This window comes from Heliangelus exortis, chromosome 11, assembly GCF_036169615.1.
Source record: "Heliangelus exortis chromosome 11, bHelExo1.hap1, whole genome shotgun sequence".
NCBI lineage: Eukaryota > Metazoa > Chordata > Aves > Apodiformes > Trochilidae > Heliangelus > Heliangelus exortis.
The window spans coordinates 3,534,760-3,560,605 of record NC_092432.1 but is presented as its reverse complement, the minus strand read 5'-3'; the positions used below and the strand labels follow the sequence as shown (position 1 = coordinate 3,560,605).

Sequence of the window (25,846 nt, the reverse complement as noted above, 5' to 3'; positions counted from 1 at the left end):
GTGTAGGAACACCACACATTCAGCAGGTCTCTAGAAGAACTCGACCTCTATTAAAATCCATTACAGCAGAGAGGAGGAAAATTAACAGTGTTTGCATACAGCCCATTACAAGTCTAACAGTTGGGAAACTTCATGTGGTTTTGGTTCTTTTCCTCCATTAGAGGGGAGCAGTTTCATATTCCTAGACCCAACCATGCATGCTGAAGTGTGTGGCCACTGGCCGACCTATGTTTTCAGTAATAACAGCTGATGTGATCTGTGATTTCTGAGTCTGGTGCCAACATGAGTGCTGGGTTTGCCTATATATTTGGGTTGGTGTTCAGCGTGCTGGAAACAACCCCTACGCACCGCATGCAAGAATCCAGATTCCATCTGGTTCCAGCAGGGTTTTGTGAAAAAATATCTAAAGAGCTAGGCAAAGGATTAGAATAAAGAGGTGCTAATAGGGTGCAGTTGGGACAGGAAAGGAAGCTGTAAAGAATTTAATGGAAAAAGAGGGTCAAGGAACATAAAAAATAAAATAGGAAGAAAGAGGCATTTTTTTAAAAGGTGAAAGAGTAACAATAATAAAGAATGAAGGATTCTTTTAGTTTTGCCAGTTTCAACAAAATCCTTAAGAAAATTCTCTTCTCTGACATGTAATTTTAAAACATGTCAGTGTACCCAATCCTTTTTTCAATCCTGCTTTGTTTTATTCAGATGCTGGGTTGCAGTTGCAGAGCTCTAATCTTTTCCTTGGCCTCATGCAACTACTGTCCCCTGCCCCAGATTATTTGGCTCTCACAAGAGGTGGCTGAAGTTCAAAGGAATGTATAATTAGCAAAGCACTTTGAGATCATACTGGAAGAAAGACACTGTTATTAATATCACACCCTTTTCTTCCTCCAGATCACTTTATACCTACAACATGGATTATTTTTAAATTTTCATTACAATCTAAACAGCAGTGGCCTCCTCTCTTCTTTCATTTATATAAAATGATGTCAACCCACCACGAAGCTTTTGCAACCCAGATTATACAGGTATTGAGAGAGGAAGCAAAGCAACAGCAAACCCAAAGCAACAATGAGAATTGAAGTCACAAAGCACATCCAAAGGAGAAAGAGAGAATGAGTGTCCTATGACCTAGTCCTGTGCTGGCCATAAGAGCCTTCCCTAGAGAGAAATTCTCTGTAAAGTGATTCTTTTAAATTTTAAGTGCAAGTGTAGCTCAAAACACACTGAACAGAGCAGGTTTACTGCAGAAAGAAAAGCATTGTTCCTTCTGCACTCAGGTAACAGGCTTAGGTCTGAGTGGAAAGGAGGAAAGGACCTTAATGTAACAAGATGCTACAATAATTTTACTTGAAACACTAAAACAAATTCAGGGCTCATAAAAAAAAGCCTTGACATGGTGAAAGAGAATGGTTTCTTTAAGATGTTCTTGGTCAGAGAATATGCTAAGTATGCATTTCTAATATCTGGGTGGGCAAACGCAAGTGGAAATTTAAATTCTACAGAGGCACAGAGAATGTGCTTCTGAAAATGTTTCCAGTCAAAAGCAAGTTATGTGTGAAAGTGTGGTCTACACGGAGGGACTAAGAGAATGTGGTCTATCAGATGATCAGCAAGGATTTTGTGGCCTTTCTGGGTAATAAGCACATTTCGTGTCTGCTGTCATTGCTCTGACAAAAACTGGACCAAAGAGAGAGTCACTGAGCCAGTGCTGATTGCTCCTGGGGACAACTGTGCTAAAGTGTGGATATCAGTGACCTGGTAACTCCATACAGAAGAAGAGATACCTTGGAATACCACTAAGAGCTGGACCTGAATCCACAAAAGAACACAATCTGGATATGGGAACAGAGCATTCTTTTCTCATGAGGTCTTGTGTGATTTAACCTAAGCCACTGTCACTGCCCTGGACAGGCACTGAAGTCACGGTGAAGGTGTGCAACCAAGAGGAGACTTCCCCAGGGACTCAAGGTCATGGAGATCCCATCAAGAAACAGCACATGATGACCAAGATCTCCTTTGTTGCTCTCAGCTAGTAGAGGCAGAAGCTGCCTACCTCTTCCAGAGTTTTTTTAGTTGTTCTTTTTTTTCCTCTCTACCACCTGAAACCCCTCCATACACCTGCCTGGGTTGACTCCAGTCTCCTCCCAATGGCTTCACAAAAAGGCCCCTGGCCAGGGCAGAAACATGAGCAGATGCTCCTTGTTTCATTCTTTCTGAAAGAATAACATGACAGAAATCCCAGCATCCCTGAATTCAGGAAACTTCCTCATGGAAATACAGTTGTTTCCTTGAAATCACTGGGACTTTAGCTCTCCTTACACACTTAGAAGCCCATGGGGTATCTATCTCCTGGTGCCTTTCTCTACCACTGGAAGCCACAAGAGTGCACAGCAGCAATAAAAGGCAGTGCAGACAGAAACTGAAACCTGAAACAGCCAAGCCCTGTTGATGGATTACCTGAAACTGGATTTCCCTGCTCCGGGGCACTTTAATCAGAGTGCAGGTCTAATTAGAAGGAAGTGTGTTATTTCTCATTTTCCCTATTGTTTCTTCCAGTGAGATTAGCTTTGCAGATAAAGTTTTGTGGCTTGTCTGATGAGGCAAGATGTAACACCTAGCAGGTTGTTCTGAGTATACTTTTCTAGATATTGTTGAGCTTAATCCTAAATTGATTTTATGTTCTAACTGCTACCAAAAATGGACCATCTACCTTACTCCATAATGCTAAACATCACTGCAGAGCAAGAGTGAACTTTTTTGTTAGCAAACAAAATGAACAAATTAACTTGCCTTCCTGTGTTTTGTCATTTGGGACAGAAATGTCTTTTTTTATATATAATGCAGATCCAAATTAATTAATTTAAAAGTGCTTGCCAAAGTAAAAAGAGAGCTTTTTATTATTTTGAGAACTCAGTACTATTAGATCTCTAATTACCCCTCCTAATGCAGAAAAACACCCTTCTGAGGAAAGCACCTACAATGTGTTTCATCAGAGTTTCATTATTTCAGAAACAATCAGGTGTACTTCCAAAAGTCTGCAGGTGCTGCTAGACCCTGTACAAACTTCACATGAAGAAAAGACACTCCTCACCTGGAGACTCCCAGTCTGAACTATTCAGTCACTGCCCTCTTGTCTAACTTTACACTGCAAGCTGTTCTGTCACCCAGGAGGCAGCCAAGGGGAAAAGAAAACCATCCCCAAACAATGCATGAAGGAATCTGGCCTTACTGACCACAAATGAAATAGACTCTGAGGTAATGAAAATCTGACCTGCTCAACAAAAGGAAATGAATATTACAGCTGGTTACTATGGCTAACAACATGTTCCAATACTTTTAGACATTTTCACCATGTTCACCAGATGGAGGCTTTGGAAATGGGCTATTTGTGAAGAAAAAAGGATATTGGGTTTTATTATTTTTTAACTCCTTACCGTGACTGGCAGGGGTGTGTGTTACATTTCCTGACCTGGGGCTCGGGGCGATTCACTCGTTGGCAGTCACTGTCATTCACCAGGGTCATGGTCTTGTTAATAATTCTAGTACAGGACACAATGGTTTTCCTTTCACCTACAAGTCAAAGAAAAAACAACTCTGAAAAAGCAAACCAGTGGCTAAGAACCAAGTCATGTTAACTTGTTAACCAAAACTCAAAAGCTAGCAGGTTTCTGCTATCTCTACAACTTGTCATCTACACTCATCTACCCAAGCAATCTTATTTCCCACTTCTGTTTTACCTTTTTACTGTTCTGGTTGTTTGTTTTATTTTTGGGGGGCTTTTTTGTTGTTTTTTTTTCCAGAAAAACTACAAATCTTTCCCCAGTAATTGTGAAATTGATTGCTTCACAGGAACAACAGACTGGGCTTTCTCTTTCTGATGTTTAATGTGAAAATGATCTTGAAAACAATTTGCTTTCATTCCTGGTTCCTCCTCCACATATGTCTGTGCCCTGTAATCACCTAGGACAGATGCTCCAGCTATGTAAGCTGAAGCCACACAACTCTCCACCCACCCCTCAGTGACTGATAATGACAGGACAGCTGCAGCTTGCTGCTCCTCATTTGGAAAGACTCAGCTTGAAAAGGAGTGACCAGGGTTCAAGAGTGACAGATTTGGCTTATTCACAAAGAGGTCACATTAAGCCACTAAAATAAATTAATTCTCATCTTCTGCTTCTCCAGATATACCACTTATAAACACTTCCAGTGGGAGACATCTCAGGAGTAATCAGCATTTCTCACTGTTTTTGCATCTCACTGTGTTTCACCTCAGCAGTGTGGCACTCAGGGTTCAGCCTTCTACTCTGTGACACCAGGAAAGCTGTGCCATGGCAGTGACCAGATGTGGCAAGGAAAATGTCACCCCTGCAGCATGCAACTTTCCCTTACTGCTAATTATTATGGTTTCTCAGATCATCTTCTCAACCCTGACTCAGCATCACATTGAGTTTATTCATGATCTGCAGCTGATAATAAAAAATAACTCAAACTCTGTTATGAAAAAAATTTGCCAAAGTCTCCATGGAAGGGAAAAGGCTTTTCCCAGGTTGAGTAAGTAGAGCAAACATCTGACAAAGAGAACAACCATCAAGCTCCTACTGCTGTAGCAGCCATGTTGACAGGTACTGATTGTCACAAATATGTGGCAGGCTTGCAACACTAATCAAAGGAGCCACAAACTCTATTCATTGAAGTGAGAGTTAATGGCTCTAAGAAATTACTGTTTCAAAACATGAGTAAAATTAAGTGTCCATTTTTAAAGGACTTATTTTCACAGAAAAAAATAAATCGATGATTTCAGGGCACTGAGGGCAACAAGCCTTCAAATGTGAAGATGAGCACTGTCTTTGTGTCATGGAATATGATAAATTATTGGGTCTGCTGGTGAAGAAAGACTTCCCAGAATGCCATTTTCTTCAGGGAAAAACATTCTCCCAGCCCTGAAAAATCAACAGACAGTGGCTGACAAACCAGTCTCTGGTTTCACAGGCATCAGCTCCCCCTGGGGTTTCAGCAAACCTCTCTCACCACATCCAAGGGATCATCTGAAAAGTGTGATGTGAAACCCCAGAAAGTCCACCCCAGATTAAGAGCATCTGATGCAATCTCCAGGAGTTGTCAGTGCAGCACTGTCCCCCTTCCATCCCAGGGTAAGGAAGTGTCTTTCAGTGAACATGCCTGAACACCTGTGAAAACTCTGCTCCAAGAATGTGACAGAGCCTTGAGACACACACAGCCCCTTGAGCCATCTGTGGAGCACTAATCCAGGTGTGGTTCCAGGCTATGGTAATGACCCCAGAAAGCAGTGTCCCTGCCAAAATCCTGGGTGAAAATTAACTGTGGGGCTGTAGATGAGAGCTGGGAGAACTGGTGAGAATGAGCTCTCATTTGACTTCATTATGGCAACATCCATTCCCATGGGTGGTTTCTTTCATGCTTTGGCAACCCTGTCTTCTGCAGGCACCTCTCTAATGGCTGGGGTCTGCAAACACCAAACAGCAAACCCCACCAAGCTTCCAAGTGGTCTTTACCTCCTCCACACTGCACACTGCATCCTTCCCATCCGCTGTGTGTCCAGATGTACAAAGAATCCTGTTGCTTTTCTGGCTCACTTCTGTTTTCAGCAGTATAGTTTACAGGAATGGTGTATTCATAATGAATTCCATAATTCTGGTCATGAAATAACAGCACCTGGTTCAGCAGGAAAAGAAAAGCTGTTGTAACATGCTGTGTCCTGCAGAGACAGTACTGCTGGAAACCCTGTCTCAGGCCAATAGTTTGACAATATTAGTACCTCATGAAAGGCAACCAATTCTTTCTCTACAAGCCTGAAATGACAGTGGAATCAGTAAAACAGGGCATCTCTGGGAGCAATAACTGCTCATGATTTTGGGAATATTTAAAACAGCCACGGAAATGTCTAATTTTGTCTGCATAATTTAGTTTAAGCCTCCAATGTGATCAGCAGGCCATGGTATCTGAAGAGAAAAATAGTAAGACAGTAGGAAGCATTAAATCAGCAGTTTTCATATAACAACTGTTCTAATGAGCATCTAGAGTTAAAAAGTCATTCATCATACTTGTCCTCCCCCTGTTTTCTAGAAAGCAAGTTGTCTGCAACTCAGACTTATGGCTCCTTCACACAGGATGTGGAAGTTCTGGGTTGACATTTTACTGTTATGTCATGGTCCTGGGCAGACTGCTCCATGCCACCCAGCTTGAGCAGGGGGTTTGGACAAGAGGATCTCCAGAGGTCTCTTCCAGCTTCAGCCATTCTCTGTGACTTTGAGCTGAAGAATTTACTGCTGCATCTGAGCTGTGTTGCAGCAGTCTAGAGTTTGAAGGCAGAAATATTTATCAACAATTCTGAAGCAGGAAGGTGATCTCTCTCAAAGCAAAACCAACCAAAGGAAAAAACCAGAAGTCACATGCCTCCTGGAAAATGTGACACTCAAAGTGAGCGTGACTATTCCTGCTGACAATCCTCCTGGAGCAGGATTTTATTATCTCAGAAACCTGAGGCTGACAAGGAAGAACCTTTACCATACAGCTGCTGGCAACATGTGTGTTTTCATACCCTGCATATTGCTAGGGAAAGGTGAAACCTGCTGCCAACACCAGGCTGAATATTTCCCATGGAATCACATGTGATGTCCCAAGTTATTACTCAAAAATTCACTGACTATTGACAAAGACAGAGGAACAGAGAAAAATGCTTCTTTTTTCACCACAGGAAGATGACAGTTCTGGTCCTGTTCTGATTTGCATGTTGGGTTTCATTTGGCTCTCATCTTCAGTGGCTTGAGCCAGAAATGAGTAGAAGACACCCAGTGGAGGATGAGGTCCATGGAATCTCAGTTACCACACTATTAACAAGTGCCACAGAAGTACTACTGAGAGGGTGGCTTTAGATTTACTTATTCTTAACACCCTATAACCTTAGCAGCACTGGGCAGATGAATTGTGCTGGTTCTTGTCACATACTGAAATATGAGTGGCACTTTATCAACTCAGGTATGTTAAGTAGGGCTATTGGAAGTGAAGCAAGCAGCTGTCCAAATAAAAAAGCAAATACTATTTTCTCCAAAAAAATAATTGTTTCCCACTGAGATTTGCAGAAATAACTCCTATCAAAGCTGTCTGTGCAGTGAACACTGAGACTACACAAAGTCAGCATCCATGAGTTGCTCTGGGCAGTGCATAACCATGGGCAGAAAAAGCATCTTCCAGAAGATGTGGGGAACAAAGATATGATTTTGCTTCAGCTAAAGAGGGAGCCTTACTGGAACTGAATACCAAAGCTGAATTAGGCAGTGATCATTACAGTTTCAAAGATGAATGTTTGTTTTGTAAAGACAATTTGAAATACCAGGCAGTCAGAGACAGAGAACTCAAGTCCTGCTCTGGCTTTCTTGAGGTGCATGAGATACAAACAGCTTGTTCTACAGAACTGATCAATCAGTCTTGTCTAAGGCATCTTTATGCTCTGGGAGTGTTTGGTTGTCCTCTGTTGCCAAGAGGAGGTCTAGCACAGTCCTAGATACACAAACATTCATTTCTCCAAGAAATATACTTACAGCAGTGCATTTGGAGAACTGCCTCAAGTATTAAAAACCAACTCCTAAAAAGAAATCCTTATTATCTCAATATGGGTGCAAGACTTGTGAATCTAAAGGCCATATGAAACCAATTTCATGCAATTTTGTAGCCATATATAATTGGGGGGTGTGTGTATGTGTGTATAATTGGTTTCAAATGCAGGTCACAATGGACTGACTGAAGCTTCTGGCTCTTTGACAGTCCAGTGTACTCCACCACTGTTTGAACAACAGTTTTCTATTTAGAGGTAACTGGTAACCATCCTGCCTTTCGTGTGCTGAAAGAATGAAATCCACTACCCTGTATCAAGAAAAAGATTAATATCTGATTTGAAGAGAAGACTTCATGTGTGCTTTGTTTACGACTGGCAGTGATTTTAAGCCACATGTTTTTTTTTTTAATGTTCTGGTTAACTTCTACTTTCCTCCTTTTTAATCATTTTGAGGGGGAAGGTGAAGAAGGAGAATTTCCTCTGCTTGTATGTGCTGAAAATGCCAGCCTGTACATGAAAAGGATACTGCCCATGGAGAACCTCATACTCAGTAGTTTCCTATGCTAGTAGCTTACTCCTTAATGAAAGGGAAATGAGCATTTCTTTAAGAACAGAGTTCTTCTGATGCTGAAGTTGACAAACTCTGGTACCAGATTTTACTGCAGTGCACCTCAACAAAGTAACACCCTGGGAGGGTCAAAGGTCTGGCCAAGGAACCCTGCACAGCATCTTTACAAACAGTAGCTGTGCAACTCCTTTTTCCTACATGAGGTTAGGAGGACCTTGGAAGTAGAAGATACTTCAGGAGGGAACACTTCTGTTAACATCAAAGTCAAGCAGAAGCTCCTTTTCTGTTGATGAAGGTGGCTCCTATATACACTTCCCTGTGTGGGCAGGCATTGAATTCCATGGCTGAGACAGGAAGGTGCCAGTGTGCCCAAAGCTGCAGGACTATTTCAGTAATAACCTCTTTGAATCCAGCTTTACACTGCTCTGCATGTGAACACAGTAAACTCACTCATCTGTCTGATAAAGCAAAGACAAACCACTTCATCTTCCTATGCAGCACATTTTGACACAGGGAAAGTACTGACAAAGTGAAGTATTACTGTTATTATTTTGTGCGTGTGTGAAAAGTTCAAGCAACTTTTGAGCTTTTCAAACTGGGCCATGGAATGTTGCACAATGAACACCAGCAAGCAAAAAAACTCAGGTGAGGAAAGGGAGAGAATTCTGATTTTTAGCAGTGCTTACAGAAAGCCTTCAGTGACCAAACATGGCAAAAGTCTCAAGAAAAAGAACCAGTACACAGAAAAATGTAATTGGATAAAAAGTTACAGGAAATGATGCAGACATTAAAATATTCTATGTTTGTATGCAAATCTCGTTACAGAAATTGCAAAGCTTTCTGCAGACTTTCAACTAGTAACACATATATGTGACAGGTATTATTACAGCTATCTTACAGATAGAGACATTAAGATTACCACCAACATGAAGGGATAGAGAGCTGGGTTTCTCCAGCCCCTGCAATTCTGCAAAAGAAAGCACCGACAGGCACTAAGGCACTCTGAAAAACCCTGGTGAACAAACAAATAACCAAAATTTAACTTTAAGCCCTCTATGTTGCATCACTTAAGAAACACAAACAAAGGATATAAAGTTACCATCAAGTGCAGTGGTATTTTAGTTGGTCCTTTGGCAGAGATTTTCTCCCACAGACCCCTTCGCACGTACCGGACAGTAGTGCCTGCGATCTGAAACTCACCAGGAAGCTCAATTTTCCAGTCGCTGTTAATGGATCTCTTACTGGAATCTTTTAAAGCTGGAATGAATCAAAGACCATGGAATGAAATGTAAGCAAATTTGTAATTACAATATAGACTACTGAGCTTCTGCCTCAGCCCGCCTGAAGTACAAGATGCAACAGCCTTGTAAAAGACACGAGCTTAACAGGAATAAAAAAAAAAGTTTAAATCTTAGCTGACTCATCATAATGTTTCTAACTTGGGTATGTTCTGTATTCAAAAGCAGGACCAGCTTTTGAAACTGTATTTTCCTAAGCTTTCCTTGAAAAAAGATCACTCAGATCTCTTGGTTGCTACATACAAGATTTGCAAGTACAAAAATAAAACTGTTCCTGAATTTGTAGGTACTCAGTAGCACAAAGAATGCACAAGTTAACTTTTAGCTGCTGTGGCTGTAAAGAGAAGTCAAGTCACAAAAGCCAAAAGTGGTCAGGAGACAGAAAGTCAGCTTGACAGATGAGCTTAACACTCCCTTGTCCTCAAGCCTGGAGGACAGAATATTCCAGCCTGCAAGCACTACCTGCAGGCACAGTTCAGAGTGGTTGCTCCAGAGGCTTTTTTTTTTTTTTTTTGGCAAGTTAAAAAACAGAACAGGCATTATAAAGCTCCAGCATCACAAATAAGCCATGTCTTGATGTCTTCTCAAAAGGCAGAAGCAGTTGAGATCAAATCTTCCCTTTTGATTATCAAATAAAAAATCTGCAGACCCTGTTCTAAGACAGATAAAGTCCCAGGCCCATTTGTGGAGATCCATCCACCATGATCAAATTTACCCTGACACCAGGCAGACTGAATATCCCTTACTGGCTTCCTTAGTTCAAGAAGTTACTGGGCTTCCTTAGTTCAATTTATCAACTGAGTGTCACTTCTTGTGTCCAACCTCTGGGGAAGTCTAGAGAAGCTGGAAGCTGCAATGTCCTCTGGGTCTTGTACCTTTCTGAGACTCTACATCCTGGGCAGTTACTGGAAAAACGTGGAATATCCTTCTGTCCTGCTGCACACAACCTTCCTGACAGCTCTCATGGTCCCATTAAAGGCTCCAAAGATGGAAACTGCAGGTATGGTTTCCTCAGGAGGAGTAGGATGTCTGTGGGGGAATCTTTTTTCCTGAGGAATGTTCTCTTTGGCACATAGACTGGGGATATGATGATGTCCTGGTATTTACATGTTACAGAAATATAATTCTGTCTGTGGCTTAACTTTTCTTGGTGCTTTGTTCCTCAATCTATAAAGTACCTTCTGCAGACTTCAGACAGAATTCTGAAGCAGGATTGCTTTCCTCTGCCAAAGCTTAGTGGCTTCCAGGAAGATCAAAGCAGCCATCACGTTGGCCTTGAGGAGCTGTGAACATGACTAATCAAAGCTGTGGATGAGATAAAACTATCTCCATGTAGTATGGCTGACTGGTAAAGATATCACAGCACATGCTCAAAACACTGTATAGGAACTTGAATGACTAAAACCATACTTTGGTTCCAGCTCATCATCAAAGGAAGAGCTTGATTTTGATTACTGCAGGCACTGCTTTCTTATTGACTGAGGAGACAGTTTGGAAATAAAGAGCACCTGTTCTCAAAAGTGCTCCTTGAGGACTGAAGGAATTAAACTGGAGACTCAGCATCTGCCTGTGGTGGAAAAGCCCAAATAAGAAAGCAGTTCTGAGCCCTTTTTGCCAAAGGGTCTTCACTGCTTTAAGCTCACACCCACAGGAGTTGTTCTGCCCTGGGCAGCTGGCTGCAGTTCTCCTGGGACACTATGCCTCAAGCAGGGGAACACAGCACAGCTTTTTCTCTTCCCCCCATTGTGGGTACATCCAGGCAGTAGCAAGAACCCACTGTAGGATCTCTGAGCTTCCTCTGGCTCAAAGCTGTACAGCAGAAGAGCAAAAGAAAAAGGAACCCCAGCAACAACCCGTAACTTCATGGGTTTTTTTTTCTTGTTGGCTGGAGGACAGGAACTGACCAATCTATTTCTAAACCTGGCATCTGTCAGATCTCTATTTCCACCTTGGGTCCCTCCAGCTTACTTCCCAGCCTGTGGACACAAACTGTTGAGGTATTTCCTGTTCAAGGTGGTTTTTCAGCCTTGCAGCCAGCCAAGGCAGCCAGCGTGGGTTGCCTGTAGGTGGAGGGAAATTCTTCAGGCACTGCTCCCAGCACATGGAATAATGATTCCAAATTATGCTGGGCTCATTTCCAAAGTGCTGTACCCGGTTCTGTGTGGAAATAGGGCCTGAATGGACTCGACTTTGTAAGTGGAACTGAAATAGAAAATCCTTCCATACTCAGGCCTGGATTTATAGTGTGTTATGAGGCCTATCAGAGTGATTGAATTTTGTTTTCTTGGTCATCTTTTTTGTTCTATTGAAACAGTCCTGGCTGATATTCTTCAGGTTAGGTTAGCAAGACATTGGGTATCTTTTCTTTGTGTCCAGTGTTCCTTGAAAGAGAAAACCCTGGAAAGCCTAGAGTGGTTCTCCTGGCTTCTGACCATGAACCAAAGGGCTAAAAACATTCAGAAACTTCAAAATAGCCAGATTTGTGTCTATCTTTATGTGATACACACAGGGCCAAGGCTTGCTTTCAAATACACACAATCCTAATCTTCCCCACCCAGTGGGGAACCATCTGCTTTAGTCAAGGTTATGTGGTCACAATGAAGGGCAGTCACCAGCTCCATGGAAGACTCTCAATGCTGCAGCTATCAGCCAAAGCCCAAGTCCCAGACAAATACTCTGTGCAAATCCCACCAAGACAAACAAAAAGACTGGCTTCCAGAAGGCAGAGTATTTGGAAAACCCAAGGAAACACTGGCTCTCATTGTTCCACATAGTGCTTTGCTATGTCAAACATCTTACATGTAGGCGTAATCCTCTCCCAGCAAACTGGCTGCAGCATTAGGGGGAACACGAGCAGCAGTGAAATGTGCTTCCTACCAACAAGTGGCACAAATGCCAATGCTCTTGAGCTAAGGGTAGCTGAGTGACATGATTTGCCCTCTTTTTCCCCTCTGTATTTGGAATGAAATGACAGAAAAAAAAAAAAGCAGCCTTACAAGTGATAATTGCCAACTTTGGCAGCATCTCAAGACAGAAAGCCAGTGGCACTAGAGCTGAAATTCTAAGGCACAATCACTATGTGAATGTTTTCAGTGACATCCCGTGTCCCAGTACTGGATATTAACACCTCCTCTGGATGCAGAGAAGGAGGATTACAAGCAAAAACCATGGAAATCAGAAACCAAGGGTCCTAATCTGAGCTTTATTACTGACTCCCTCCATAGCCATGAGCAAGTTTGACCTCCTCAGTTCCCACTCTACAAAACAGAGAGCAATGAGTTTTTTGATCTTCTCAGAGTTCCTACCCCAGGTCTGATGTATTTCTGAAAACAATTCCATCTTTCAGAGTGCTTTCCTATCCTAGAAACTCGCAGTGTCTCCACTCTGAGAAGCTCACCTTGAGAGAACCAGAACATGCACAAGTAAGACCAGTTCCTAGCACATCCTTAAAGACCAAAACCCTTCATCTACTGCACAGTAATGACACAAAAAGAAACACTGGAGAGAAACATTGAAGAGGCAGAAGAGCAGGCTAACAGATACATATTGTAGATAACTGGTTGCATTTTACAGATGCCCTTCCAATCTTTAATCTAAGCAATTAGTAATTGGACAACTAATGCATTTACAGACTCTGCCCTACAACAACCTCAGATACAAATATGACCTCTCACCTGTGCCTAAAACTTTATTTCCAACAGAAAAAAGAAGATAGGTAGCCCATACCTCTCAAATGGAATGAAGAAGTAGAAATGAGAAAAGGATTAAACAAATTGTTTGACCTGAGAAAACAGAGGCAAGTGGGCTAGAGGCTGCAGCAAGCCCACCTCAGAGAGTCAGGTCCTGGCATCAAGTGAAAACCTGCTGCTGCAGGAAACAGTGCAGGCAACCTCTAGTCAGGTCACTGAGGGGTATCAGCTGTCTGTACTCCAATCTGAGCTGAGAGCCTTTCTATCCCTATCTCTGCCATTCCTTTGCCTCACTGTACTGCTCTCTTTCCCACTCCATCCCAAAGGGTTGTGTGCTCCTGGCAGCTGTGTTCAAGCCTGTGCCAAGTTCTGTTCAGGAACTCTTCTGTCTATATAAAAGTATTCTCTGGTCCTTTCGGGCTGCACAGGGCCTGTAAGTGTCACATACTATCACATCAACCAAGCCACAAAAGCAGAGAGAGAGATTGCAAGAAGAATTAAATCAACAGCCTCTTCCTGGCAACAACAAACCTATCATGTTACAGAAACAGAAAACAGAGCTGAGTTTTAAATAATTTTTTTTTTTCTTCTGTCTTTTTTTTGTTTGTTTTTTACCCAGAAAACTGTGAGCAGGTTTATCCTCAACCACTCTGATCCGCCGGGCACCTGCAGGGATCACAGCTGCTTCAATGTAACCTACAACAAGAAAAGGGCAGAGGGATGAGAGGGTGACACAGACAGGCAGAGGCATCAATCATTCAGTATCTCACCATGGAAAAATCAACTCCTGCCCAGCTTGGGGAACATTTCCATTGATCCCTGCCTTGGCTTCACTGCTGTGACATGCATGGTTCTAACATTTCAGCCTGGGAAGAGGGAGAGAAATGCTTCTGTGCTGTTTAATTGGGACCTAAGGCTCGTGGTTGCACCCAAATAGATTTACTTCCTTCAAATCACCCCACTCCTTCCCCAGCACTGAGAGGGATGCACGAGGACTGTTCCTGAGCTGATGCAAAGTGTCACTGTCAGGCCACAGAATGCAACACAGAACAGACATCTGGGATTTGAAATGAAGTTTCCAATCAGAGATGCTTCTGCCTTCCCTTCCTGAGAGGAACCCTGCTCGAGGCTGGGAGCATTCTCAGAAAGGAGTCACTTCCACAAAACCTTTTGGTGATGCTAAAACTCAACAGCAGGACTTAGTGGGACAACTGGGGGAAAAAAATTTGGTTTCATTTACACTCCAGCTTTATAAAAAAAATTCTTGAGAATGTACTGGCAACAGCCTCCTTGCATTGGGAATTTCAGCTCAGATTTAATGCACCAACTGAGCTGAAAGTTTCTCAAGGACTGACCACCAGTCACCTCTAAATGCTGCCAGCAGATGCACATGCCAAATTAGGCCACCTGAGCATCTGACACAGTAGGGAAGTTTTTATAGTGTCCCATCATATTTTTATTGAATTCTCCTGGGCTTTATCTAAACTCTGCTGTGTTTCCTTCAATAACCAGCAATATGATGCAATTACACCACTTCCAGCTAACAGCATAACAGCAAGATTCATCAGGACCTACAAGGAAATGTAGCCTATTTCCTCCCACCACAGAGCCATGTGGAGTTACATACTTGTTCCACGGGTGCCTTTAGACTATAAAGCTGAGGAATATTAGGGCCCATTTCAAAGGTTTGGGAGCCAGGCAGAATTTTCCCAATGGCTTCACTGGATTCTGAATCAGTCCTCTGTAAATGACACTAATCTCATCACAACCATGATTTGATTCCTTCTAATTGGCCACCCAGTTTACTTTGCAGGTTATAACTTCACACCTCTTTTGAGCTATTGCTCTCCCCTCTCTTTTAGATGTTAAGTGGCTTACCCTGTATGTTCCTTCATCCCTTTCTTTGCTTTACAGGGCTGTGTGAAAGTGTTCTGTGTCAGCACTGTCTTTATGGGAGTTGTGGGCAGGCTGGAGCAATGGGTTGGAGAAGTGCTGGCACAAGGAGCAGTGACTCCTCTGACATTCAGCAATATTTGGGGAGCTCTTTTAGGGACAAGTGACTTGTGCTTCTGCTACACTGGACCTCAAAGAAGGATGGTGGCAGCCTCGTGCTTCTCAGGACTAAGTGATTCTGCTGTCACTATGACACAGAGAGAGACAGATGGGGATTTTGGGTCTCAGGCTGTGGATTCAGTTCTGTCTCAGCCAGCAGTGCCCACCCCTTTGCTGGGCCATGAATATGGCTTGAGCTTTGGGATTCATGAAGTGCATTGGGTGGAAAGCTGATTGGGGCTGGACACACTCCCTCCTTCCCTGACCACTGTATCTGAATGACACTTTCCCTTTGAACCTTCAGCTCAGTTTTGGTTTTGGTTTTTTTTTTTTTGCACTTCTTCCTCTTTACTTACTTCTCCCTTACTCAGGATATCTCCAAAGCAGTCAGTTATCCCTTGCAGGAAAAAAAGCAAGAGGCTGAGCAGAGCTGCAGACCATGCCTGTGTACAGAAGCTGGAGCAGTGGCTCTCCCATCTCCTCCTACAGAGTGGCTTTCACTGGGAAAATTCATTACATCCAGGCTCAGTATTTCTAAGGTGATCCCGAAATCTTTTATGCAATCAAAGCAAACAGCTGTTGGATTTTAGTCTAGACATTGCCAGGAGTTGGTTTTTGCATCACTTGAGATACCAAATTATAGTCAAAACAAAGTGTTTCAGAAATAAAACATCCTCACTGCACCCCATGCACAGAAATGACCATCAGAGGTGTGACTAATGACAGTCCTGGGGACACAGCCCTGTGACACACCTCAACACCCCTGTTAGGAACCCAGTCTGGAACATGCCCAAGTTTCAGGTAATTTAATGTACCTATTGGGGGACAATTTACTTATTTATTTTGTAAATGTGCATGCTCAGAGCTCGGGCAGGCAGGGGCTGGATACAGAGTTACATTGAATTTAGTGGAAAGCCAGTGAGTAACTTGAGTGAACTCTGGATCTGTCCCCTGCCCTGACAGCAGCCAGGAGTGTGTCACACTGCTTTAGAGGTGAGTGAGCTGTGCTTGAGGTGCAGCTAGCACCATAAATACACTCTCATTTCATCACCATGCCAGGAGAGAAACACCACGTGGAAAAGTTGACTTTTATGTTAATTTTTACAATGGTAAATAGTGGAGTGCAAGCTATTAATAGCATATTAGTTCAGGAGACTGTTTAGTTTGGTCTTCTACCAGGTTTTTCTCCTCGTGTAATTTCTAATCCTGATTGATGGTTTTTGGGGGTTGTATTCACAGATCCTGAATAAGAAGAAACACACTGTGCTAACTCACTGAGATCATGTGGCACAAACCTGACTGCTGACAGTCACTCTTCAGTTACTGAGCTGTGAAGCACTTTGCAGTCATATGGAGCTGACCTGTTCTTTCAGGGATGAAGCAGAATTCTTGGGCATGTCCCTCTGGGAGCATTTTGACACCCTCACTCATTATTTCCAGCAATATTGTGTGAGTTAGTGGTCAGATCCTATTGCAAACAGACTATATAACATTCATGCAAATTTGCCATGGGTACAAACTCAGGTGGATACCACCACTCCAGTCATCCTCAGAGCTTATGTCACAAAATATTCCTGATCTTTGAGATAACTGCACCAGAAAACACTTCCATTGTTTTCCAGGCACATTTTATTATGCAAACTGTAACTGCAGATTGCCAGAAAGATTATCAAGTGTCAGCTAGGCAGACCAAAAAAAGTCTCAGTGCTGGCCCTGAGTCAAGGACTCTCAAAGATCTGTTAGGTCTTAGGATAATTGTCTGCAATGCAGGGGTTTGCAAGGCTGGGATTAAAGTTCAGCTTTAAATGAGGAACTGGTTAAAGACTGATGAGATTTGGCAACTATCAGGTAGTATTTCTAGTAATTTCACCCATAAATCAGCCTGTTAAGATGAAGCTTTGAAAGTACAACAGGAGAACTTCATTATTTGATAATTTATAGTGCTGCATGCAGTATACTCCACCTTGGGAACAGTTACTTTGGCATGCACCAATCTTTCTGGATAATCTGCATTACATCAGTGTCTCAGGAATGTAAGACTGTGATTGAAGCAAATCCTAGATACAAATTATATGGTGTAACTCATATTAGGAGAGACACCAGAACAAAGAGGTGGCTTTGTCATCAAGGAGATTAATATGTGAACAGTGGCTACTGTATCTTCATTTAAATGCTGGAGAGATTTGCAAGAGGAAAGCTGCTCACACAGGAGAATCCATTGTTAGCCATTGATATTATTCCCAGAAAGAACAGAAAGTTTAGTGTGAACTTCAGAATGTCACTGATTGACTACAAAACTGTTCTCCTGGTTTACATTGCAATGAAAGAAGGACTCAGAGGTAAAGGAAAAATTATCCCATGGCTGAAAGTACTGATCTCTGGGCACTGTACCATCACATCTAATCCTTGTACACACAGGAAAATCAGGTGGGTGAAAGTCAGCAGTGCTCACCCCATTATCAAACTCCCCAAAAGTGATATAAAAAAAGATTTTAGGGTAGAAGCCAAGGAAATCAAACTGCCCTGCCTACCTGCTGGTCATGGTCAGCACAGCTTCCTTCACATTTTAGGGGTAAGTACCAGCTGTGCATCTCAGATTCCATGGCCCTTCCCACCTTGTACCTGTTCAGTTCAGTGCTAGTTGTTGCAGTGGTATAGAAGTAATAACTGTATGTCCATTTTATAAATAGTTGTGATGAATCTCATTTGCTCTTAGTAATTCCTCCATTGGTACCTGTCCATTTCCAGCCATGGGATACAGCTCATTTGGAAGAAAATCATTTCAGTGGGGAGCCATGGATAGAATTCAAAACCTCCTACTATTACTGCATAGTTGGTTGCTGGGATTTCTAACCTGCATGTTCTATTTAAACCCTTGTAAGACATCCCAGAGTTAGATCTAGCATTTTGTTTTCTCATAATTTAGGTGTACACCCTACTGACAAAAAAAAAAAAAAAAAAAAAAAAAAAAGAGTTGTGTTGGCTAAATATACTCCTAGACAGTATTAAAGCACTACTGCTCAAACATCCCCTCTTTCTTTTAAATGGGTGCTAGACAAGTAACACACTAAAAAGTCTGCTTTTTCACCATCTTGAAAGGAAAAAATCAAGAGATACAGATGCAGGTCTCATTCTCAGTGCAGGTCTCTGAACATTACAGGCAGAGCCCTGAAGTCTGGACAGAAGAAGTCAGTGATAAATTAGCTACCCAAAAGATATGAGCCTAAGAGCTGTCCTGTATTTCTAGGCCTCCTGTGCAGTGGCAAGGAGACAGAGATGGACTTCAGAACAAATGTGTGTTTGCTTTTGAAAAATTATTTTGTAGAAATAGGGACAGGGCATGCTGCCAGTCAAAAGTAAACCTCAGTCTAAACAGTGCATTTAGTTGGCCTACTGAAGACAGACAGCTGCACACAAGTGTATGTGATGTTTAGCATCACAAATAAAGGCTTTTGACCTTCTCCCCAGAAGACAAATGGAATCCAGGTACAGCTGGATCACCCTAGATCATAGGTGGCAAGAGCTGAACTTCTGGACCTCTATGAGGCACTTTGAATGGTCACCATCATGCCCTACCAGGGTGGTAGAACCTAATCTGTGATATTAAGGTTGGAAAAAAAAAGAAATAGGGCTGGTTCTTTTTATTCAGTGAATTAAAGTTTGGCTTTCTCTCATGCACAGGTGTTCTAAAAGAAAAGGCTCTGTACTTGTTATCTGTGACACACCAAGCCAAATAGTAAAAGGGCTTGAAGTTTATCCATGGCTTTTGATACCAATCTCCCCATCTAATCCAATGAAAAGAAGACAACCAACACCAAAGGATGTCACCAACACCCACTGACACTGCAAACAGCATTCAAGTATCTTACACGAGAAACACTTGGGAACAGCCTTGGCCTTTGCCATCACACATGTGGAAACCTTCTTACAATGACTATTGGTTACTAAGAAACAGAAAGGAGTTGGCATGGATTTAGTTCACAGGGCTTAACAACACCATTTGCAATCAGAGGACATAGAGGGACCTGTCCTGCAGTCAATGGAGTCCCATGTGCAGAGCAGCTGAGGATCTGGCCCAAAGGCTGCAGCTGCAGTTCCCCAAACAGACACCACTCCAAACCAATCAGTGTCTTGAAATTTGAGGTCTATTTTCTACTGAAATAATAAATCAGCACACTTGACTCAGAGCATTGGCCTGCGTTTGGATCACAGCAAGTTCATGGGGATTTGCCACAGACATGTGAAAAGATTTACATATCCAAACCCTGACTCTGCTACCACCCTCATATTCTGCATTCTCCTTTGCCCCAACTTCTGTCAGATTTTTGTGCCTATTTGCTTAGATGTCACTTTAAAGAAAAAAGCCCAGTATTTTTCTGAAGGAACCTAATGAATTAGCAAGTGATGGGAATAATTCCCAACACATAAAATGCTTGCCAGAATCGGGGCTGGGAATCAGAAGTGAAACCAACAAGTGTGTTTTCAGTGCCTAATATAAAAGAAATCCAAAAGGAGGAAAAGATGAACAGTGAACAATTAAAACACTGACAATATTTTTTTTTAGTGGCCTAAGATGCTCACTAAAAGAGCACAATTTAAACAAAATAAAAAGCCAAGATGTATAGAAAGCAAAGATTGTTTGGCATATCTGGGATGTGACTTTTTAAAACTATTCCCACATAAAGTCCAATTCCCTTTAAAATTAATAAATCAAAGCATCTAATAAATGTTTATGACTTTGTAATTGTAAAAACCATTATCTTGTAGATTATGTGAGATGGGTAAAGGTGGAAACATTGCACTGATAAAGCAACATTGTGACAGGTTTGTACTTCTCACATGAGCACCCAAGAAAAAGGCTCAATAAATGTTTGAACATTGATTCAGTCAGTCATCTCTTCTTACTTGGTTACAGAGTGCTGGGGGTGAAAGCCTCCTGCAGTGTCCTGGCAGCTAACCTGCCAGTTAAGGCTGAAACTGTTCTGTTCCTACAGCCTTGTAAAGTTTCCACCCTCAAGCAGTCTGTTTGTTTAGTTGGAAACGGGTGCAATTTCATGGCAGTGGCCCAGAAATTTCATATTTATCTGCACAAGATGTTTTGTAGTCTCATTGGAAAAGAGAGAAGATAGTTACTCTTCAGGGGCACTTAAGGAGTTCACCAATAACTACAAAATCTGCTACAGAAACAGGAATGAGAAACTTTTCCCACCATTTGCATCAAATGCAAATGCCTTGATAGAAGTAGGTGGAAAGTGACTGAAGACAAAAGAGTTAAAGGCAATAATGCAGGAAAATCATTCAACAGGTCAGCCTAGCAATGTGACAGCACAAATGGCCCCCAGAAAGATGTGGTGCAGGTGGGAAATCCTACCTGCATCTCAGAAGAGGTGATGGATCACAGCTGGTTCCACAGATAAGGAGGAGGGTGCAGAGGAAGAGGTCATGAGACCTTGATTCAGGGAAGCTGCTAAGCACTAGTGCTGCTCTAGTAACTGAACAGAACTGAAATGTGTGCTTAAAGGGAATCTCTGTGCTTTGCTGACCTCAATACTGCAGTAGCATGTGTTGAATGTATTTCTCCACAAAAAACAAACAAAAAAAAAGCAATTCTGTAGTTACCAAATGTGAATTAATTATTTCTGGACAATTCATTCCTCTTGGAGAAGTTTGCAAGTCCTAAATCTGGCTCTCCCTCCCTTTGCCTGATTAGGATGTGTGATAACAGTTTTCTCAGAAGTGCAATACTGACACTCTGGAACAAAGATTAATTCCAACACCAAGCTGTAGATACATCAGTGTTTAACAAGAGAGGAGAAAGTCTTTGCTCTGACTGGAAGCTCTTGTCTCCTATAATGGACACTACTGCTGGCAGGGAATCAGTAAAAATTTTCCATTACTCTCTCATTTAAACGAGATATCCTGATTATAACATGAATCATCTGTGACAAGCAACATGCATCATTCTGAGCTCTCAAAGAGCTCCAAGATGGTGGTGGAATCAGATTTCTCTCCCACTGCAAAAGCTACAGTGATCATCTCTTACTTAAAATCAACAACATTGGTAGCATTGAAAACAAGAAACACAAATCCATTCTGAATTTCAGACAGAGGCAAGAGCTGATATGTGGGCAACTGAGTAAGAAGGACACAGCATACCCCATTTTAATTGAGTTGGGTTTTGTTTTGTGTTTCGTATGAGTTTATTACAGCAGATGAGCCCAATGCAATCCAAGAAGAGCTATTACTAATACTTTAACTCTCCTCAAGCAGTTAAGAGAACCTCTGCTCCCCTAAAATGCTGCTGAGGGTTACTCACCCATCCCCTTGGTGTGGTTGAAGTCTCCTTTCACCACTTTACAGGTTTTGCCATCACCACTGCAGATCCCACAGCGATCCTCTTTGGCAGCTGAGCCAATGATTCCATCGCAGCCAATTTTCTAATGACAACAACCAGAGGTCCCCATTATTTTGTTTGCAAGGTTAAAGTATCTCTAAACATTGAAGTTAAGATTGACAACTGACTGAAAACCTGAATGGGAAGAGAACACTGTGAATCAGGGGAGCCCTCGCTTGGAAAGGTGTTGGGTTGGTTTTTCAGTAACCCCCTTCTCTGGCACTAAGAGTATGAACTTTGTTTCAGAAGATTCAACTGAAGATAGTTCCACAAACATTAATTATTCCAGTTATCATCATAGATTTCATACTAACCCACCCTAACTTCCTTCAAACACAACAGATATTTATATAGCAATTTCCATCTGAGGAGCTGAAAGACTTCCCAGAGACAGGGAGCACTACTGTGATTCTTAGTTTAGAAGAGGGTCTTCCTTAAATAAAAATAAACCCAAATAACCAGAATCCTGGTCACAGCCCTTCACCACACAAAAATTCAAAGTGATGTTACAAGTTCCATTTGTGCTGCTCACTGAAGGAGCCCTGCTCTGGACTGGGATCTTAACAGGGAACACAACATTCAGTTTTGGTTATAATTTGCAATACCTGATAAAAGACCTCATTAATCAAATAGCTCAGGATACCTGCAATGCAAAAGTACTTCAGAGGAAGAAGGTCAGGATCCTGTTTGACCAATCCATACCACAAGATTGCTTACACAATCATGAAATTTTCCAGATGCTTGCAATATACTAAGCTTAGACATTGAATGCTAAAAAACAGGAGCAATTTAACAATTTCACCTAGAGCTTCATTTCAAATGATATTTCCAGAATTTTCCACACCTACCTAAACTTTTTACAATAAAAATCTGCAGCTCTGCTTCCACAGACATTTATTACTAGAAAAGTCACAGTGTTCTCCACATGGCTGTAGAGATTGTCATGGTAATGTCCTATTCATAAAGCATTTCCAGATTATGATGGTGATCACTGCACATTTGTAGATCTTGAGACTGGTAAGACTTATTGTCATTAGTCTATGTAAATTGTTTTCTGTCCATGTAAGACCCTCAAAATAATCAACCATTCAATCTTAAAACATAATTTTCTTCTAAATTAAAAGCTGTCATTATGCAAGTTATTAGCAAGGATTCTACTATTAAAAATACATTGAAGATTTCTTTTCTGTAGATAAACAGTTTCTTGGCAAATGAATTAGCAGACTGTATCTAATAATATTTATTTGAATAAGGCTGTTGGGTCTCTCCCTTCCTTGCTTTCTTATAATAAAGCCAGGGGAAAGTTGGAGACATATCTTAGGGAACAATCAAAACAACAAACATTTTGAAAAATAGGGTAAGCAGGGAAATATTAAGAGAACTTGGGCTGTTTATCCAAAACTGTCTGCATGTAAGTAATGTAATCTGGACCTGAACTCAAATGTTCTCCCTGTTTCAGAAGACATTGGCCAGTACCTAAGTCCAGATGTACTGGAGGGATCACAGACTGCCAGCATTCAGACACGTTCTGAGGCAGGGTTTGCCTGGGTAAACCATTGGAGACAGGGACATGGTGAGGAAGGATGCTCATCCTAAACACACACCAGGGAAATGCTGCTCATTAACTAGAACAGCATTTTCATTGGTGGATGAGAACTCCAAGAAAAAAAACCTACATAAATGGGAGTTGAAGTAGGAAGAAGATCATGGAATTTCTGGCAGCTGCAGTTCTCATGTCCAACAAATGGTTTGGGGAGATTGAATGTGATTCTGCCCCCAAAACAGAAGGATGTCCCAGCAGTTCTCCTTCTAGGAAAATAAGTATGATTTATTAATGGGGTTGCTGAAAGGCAGCTGGAAATACATATGCCTGCCTGCCTGCCACCCTGCTGAGATACTGGAAAGGCTGCATTTAATTTAAGATCCTTGTGCTATCTTTTATTGTACTGCATTGTTATTAGCACTGTGTGAGCACACAAATGAATAAAGGGAATATAATGAGTGTTGAACCACACTTATTCCCACTGCTACATGAGGAGTCTGTAGGGCTGTAACAGAGGCAGGCAAAGAATGGGGAGTTAGCAATCACATGCTTTGTATTTAGGCTGTAGTTTCCCACATCATGTAAACCAGTGCAAGCCAGCAAAGCCTCTGAAAGAGTGAGTCCTCCTTCTTCTGACACTGGGGTTCAAGACAAGCCATTTCCTCCCATGGTCACTAGCTCACTGACACACTTTTGGCTTGGGAGACCCTCTCTGAAGGCATGGAAAGAGCCCCCACTAAATCCACAAATACACCTCCCACAGTCTTTGCTGGTTTTCACCTTTCATCTTCATCCTAATTCCTTGTCACTGAAGGAACTGGGAATGGCCCCTGCAGCCTTCCCTTCAATGGCATCATCCCTCCCATCCATAGGGCAGCCACAAGCCCCTGTCAGCCCAGGGCTTGAGGATTAAAGCCACACCAGGTTTAGTCCAGGAAATGGTTTCTTACAAAGTAAAAATCTTTAAAGAGAATAAACCAGTTTTCTTTCTTGGCTTCAAGATGAAAATTGGTGTGTTCTTGCTGCTTTATGGGGGAAAAATACCTTGGAAGTACATTATTCTTGTCTACATAAACATTAGAGCCTATTACCCCTTCCCCAAGCCTTTCAGTCATTTCCAAAGTAAAAGTACAGTTAATAACACTACATAATGAAACAGCTTTTGTTAAGATTTGACAATGGATTCCAAAAGCTGCAAAGTCATTCAGAAACACTTTACAGCAACCACCTTTGTCACTTGGTTCCTTCAAAAACCCTCCACATAGAAGACTGCCACTTTTCAAACAAATGGCAAAGGGGAAGAGACAGGGCTGGAAGGGTGAGGAAGCAAAACACAGGGAGTATCATCCCTCTGGGAGGAAATATCTGCCAGCAGTCCTTGTGGTGTTCATTGAGAGACACATCCAGTGAGAAAGCCCCTGAAATTCCATCACCAGCAACCAGAGACCTCAGCCTGAGCCCCACCAGACTGGGGAGAAGACCTCTCAAGTCTGTCCATGGTCAGCTTCTCACTGACACTGTGCTGTATCATACTGTCAGTCCTTAAAATAGAGACATCCTCAATCTGCAGAAAGCTTTCCAAAAAATGAGGCTTTAAATAACCATATGCAGTGGGAAAATCCCAAGTTTCACTGAGTCAAGCTCCCACAGTGCAGAAACAACTCCTTAAAACCCAAATTATTCAAGAAGCTATTTGATATCTACCGTCTCTACCTTGTTTTGTCACTGCTTCTTGTACAGTCCTTACCAAGGTAAGGTTATTTTTTCAAACGTAGAGTCAGAAAGGCAGAAAGGGGAAGCTTTATATTCTAAGTTAAGAAGGACCTTGCAAATAGTGTGTTTTCTGACCCAAGATTTATCCTGTAGCTGAGCAAACTGAGTCCATGGACTAACCCATCCAACAATAGTTGGATATTTTCTGTTCCATCAGTCTTGGATGGACTGGTGAGAAGGGAGGCAGTTGTGGATTCTCACCAACATGATCCACTAAGGAGAGAGCCAGGCACTTGGAGCTCAACTGTGTTCAGAAGGAAGACTAAAAAGTAATTAGCCAGCCTGGTGTAATCACCATCTGCTTAGTAATCTGTGGAAGTGTTTGTCAGCTCTGTTTCTGGAGTCTTGGAGCTTCCCTGTACCATCCAACATGGATTTGTGATACCCATATCTTTGGGAAAAGGACTGATGTTGACACCACCCAGGAGTTCCAGCTCCTGCCTGCACTGGCTGTTGAAAGCCTGCAGAGCTGCAGTGGTGCCATTAACAGCATCCATGGGACTCTGAGGAAGCAGATTTTAACTCAAGCCAGTCCCTTGCTCATGTTAAATCATGGAAGTGCTGGCAAGAAACTGAAAGACTCTCCTGGAGCTTCAAATCCTCAGCCTGGACAGTGACATTTATATCCCCAGGTTTCTTAATGACCTTGAAACCAGGCAGTCTCCTGCTGTGCTACCATGTTTTGGAACTATCCACTGACCTTCAAATTAGCAGGTAACTGCACATTTGCTGAGCAAGAGGCCTGAAATTCATTCTGTCTGAGCTGATATCTCAGTCCACCCTTCCTCCTCTCCTTCCCCCTTCTCATTTTTATAATTAGACATCTGAAAACACTACTTGTTGGGTGGTATTTCCAGCTTCAGTCATTGCTGGCTCCAGCATAGGAAAACTCCTCTTCTCTTCTGAACACACGTCACTTAGATTCTTCTGTGAGAACTATT

General features: G+C 42.1%; 1 protein-coding gene across 3 annotated transcripts in view; it reads right to left on the bottom strand.

Annotated features, from left to right (window-relative positions):
• Positions 1 to 25,846, bottom strand: part of ADAMTS17 (ADAM metallopeptidase with thrombospondin type 1 motif 17) — a 171,809-nt gene that overhangs the window by 33,951 nt on the left and 112,012 nt on the right. For 2 of the 3 annotated variants that reach the window (XM_071754228.1, XM_071754230.1), the window contains 6 exons: positions 21,512 to 21,632; positions 19,065 to 19,139; positions 13,759 to 13,839; positions 9,256 to 9,413; positions 5,529 to 5,688; positions 3,432 to 3,567 (listed from right to left, as the gene is read on the bottom strand). In XM_071754228.1, coding sequence (XP_071610329.1) covers positions 3,432 to 3,567; positions 5,529 to 5,688; positions 9,256 to 9,413; positions 13,759 to 13,839; positions 19,065 to 19,139; positions 21,512 to 21,632 — 731 coding nt within the window. The remainder of the gene's footprint in view (positions 1 to 3,431; positions 3,568 to 5,528; positions 5,689 to 9,255; positions 9,414 to 13,758; positions 13,840 to 19,064; positions 19,140 to 21,511; positions 21,633 to 25,846) is intronic. The other variant, XM_071754229.1, reaches the window with a different exon arrangement.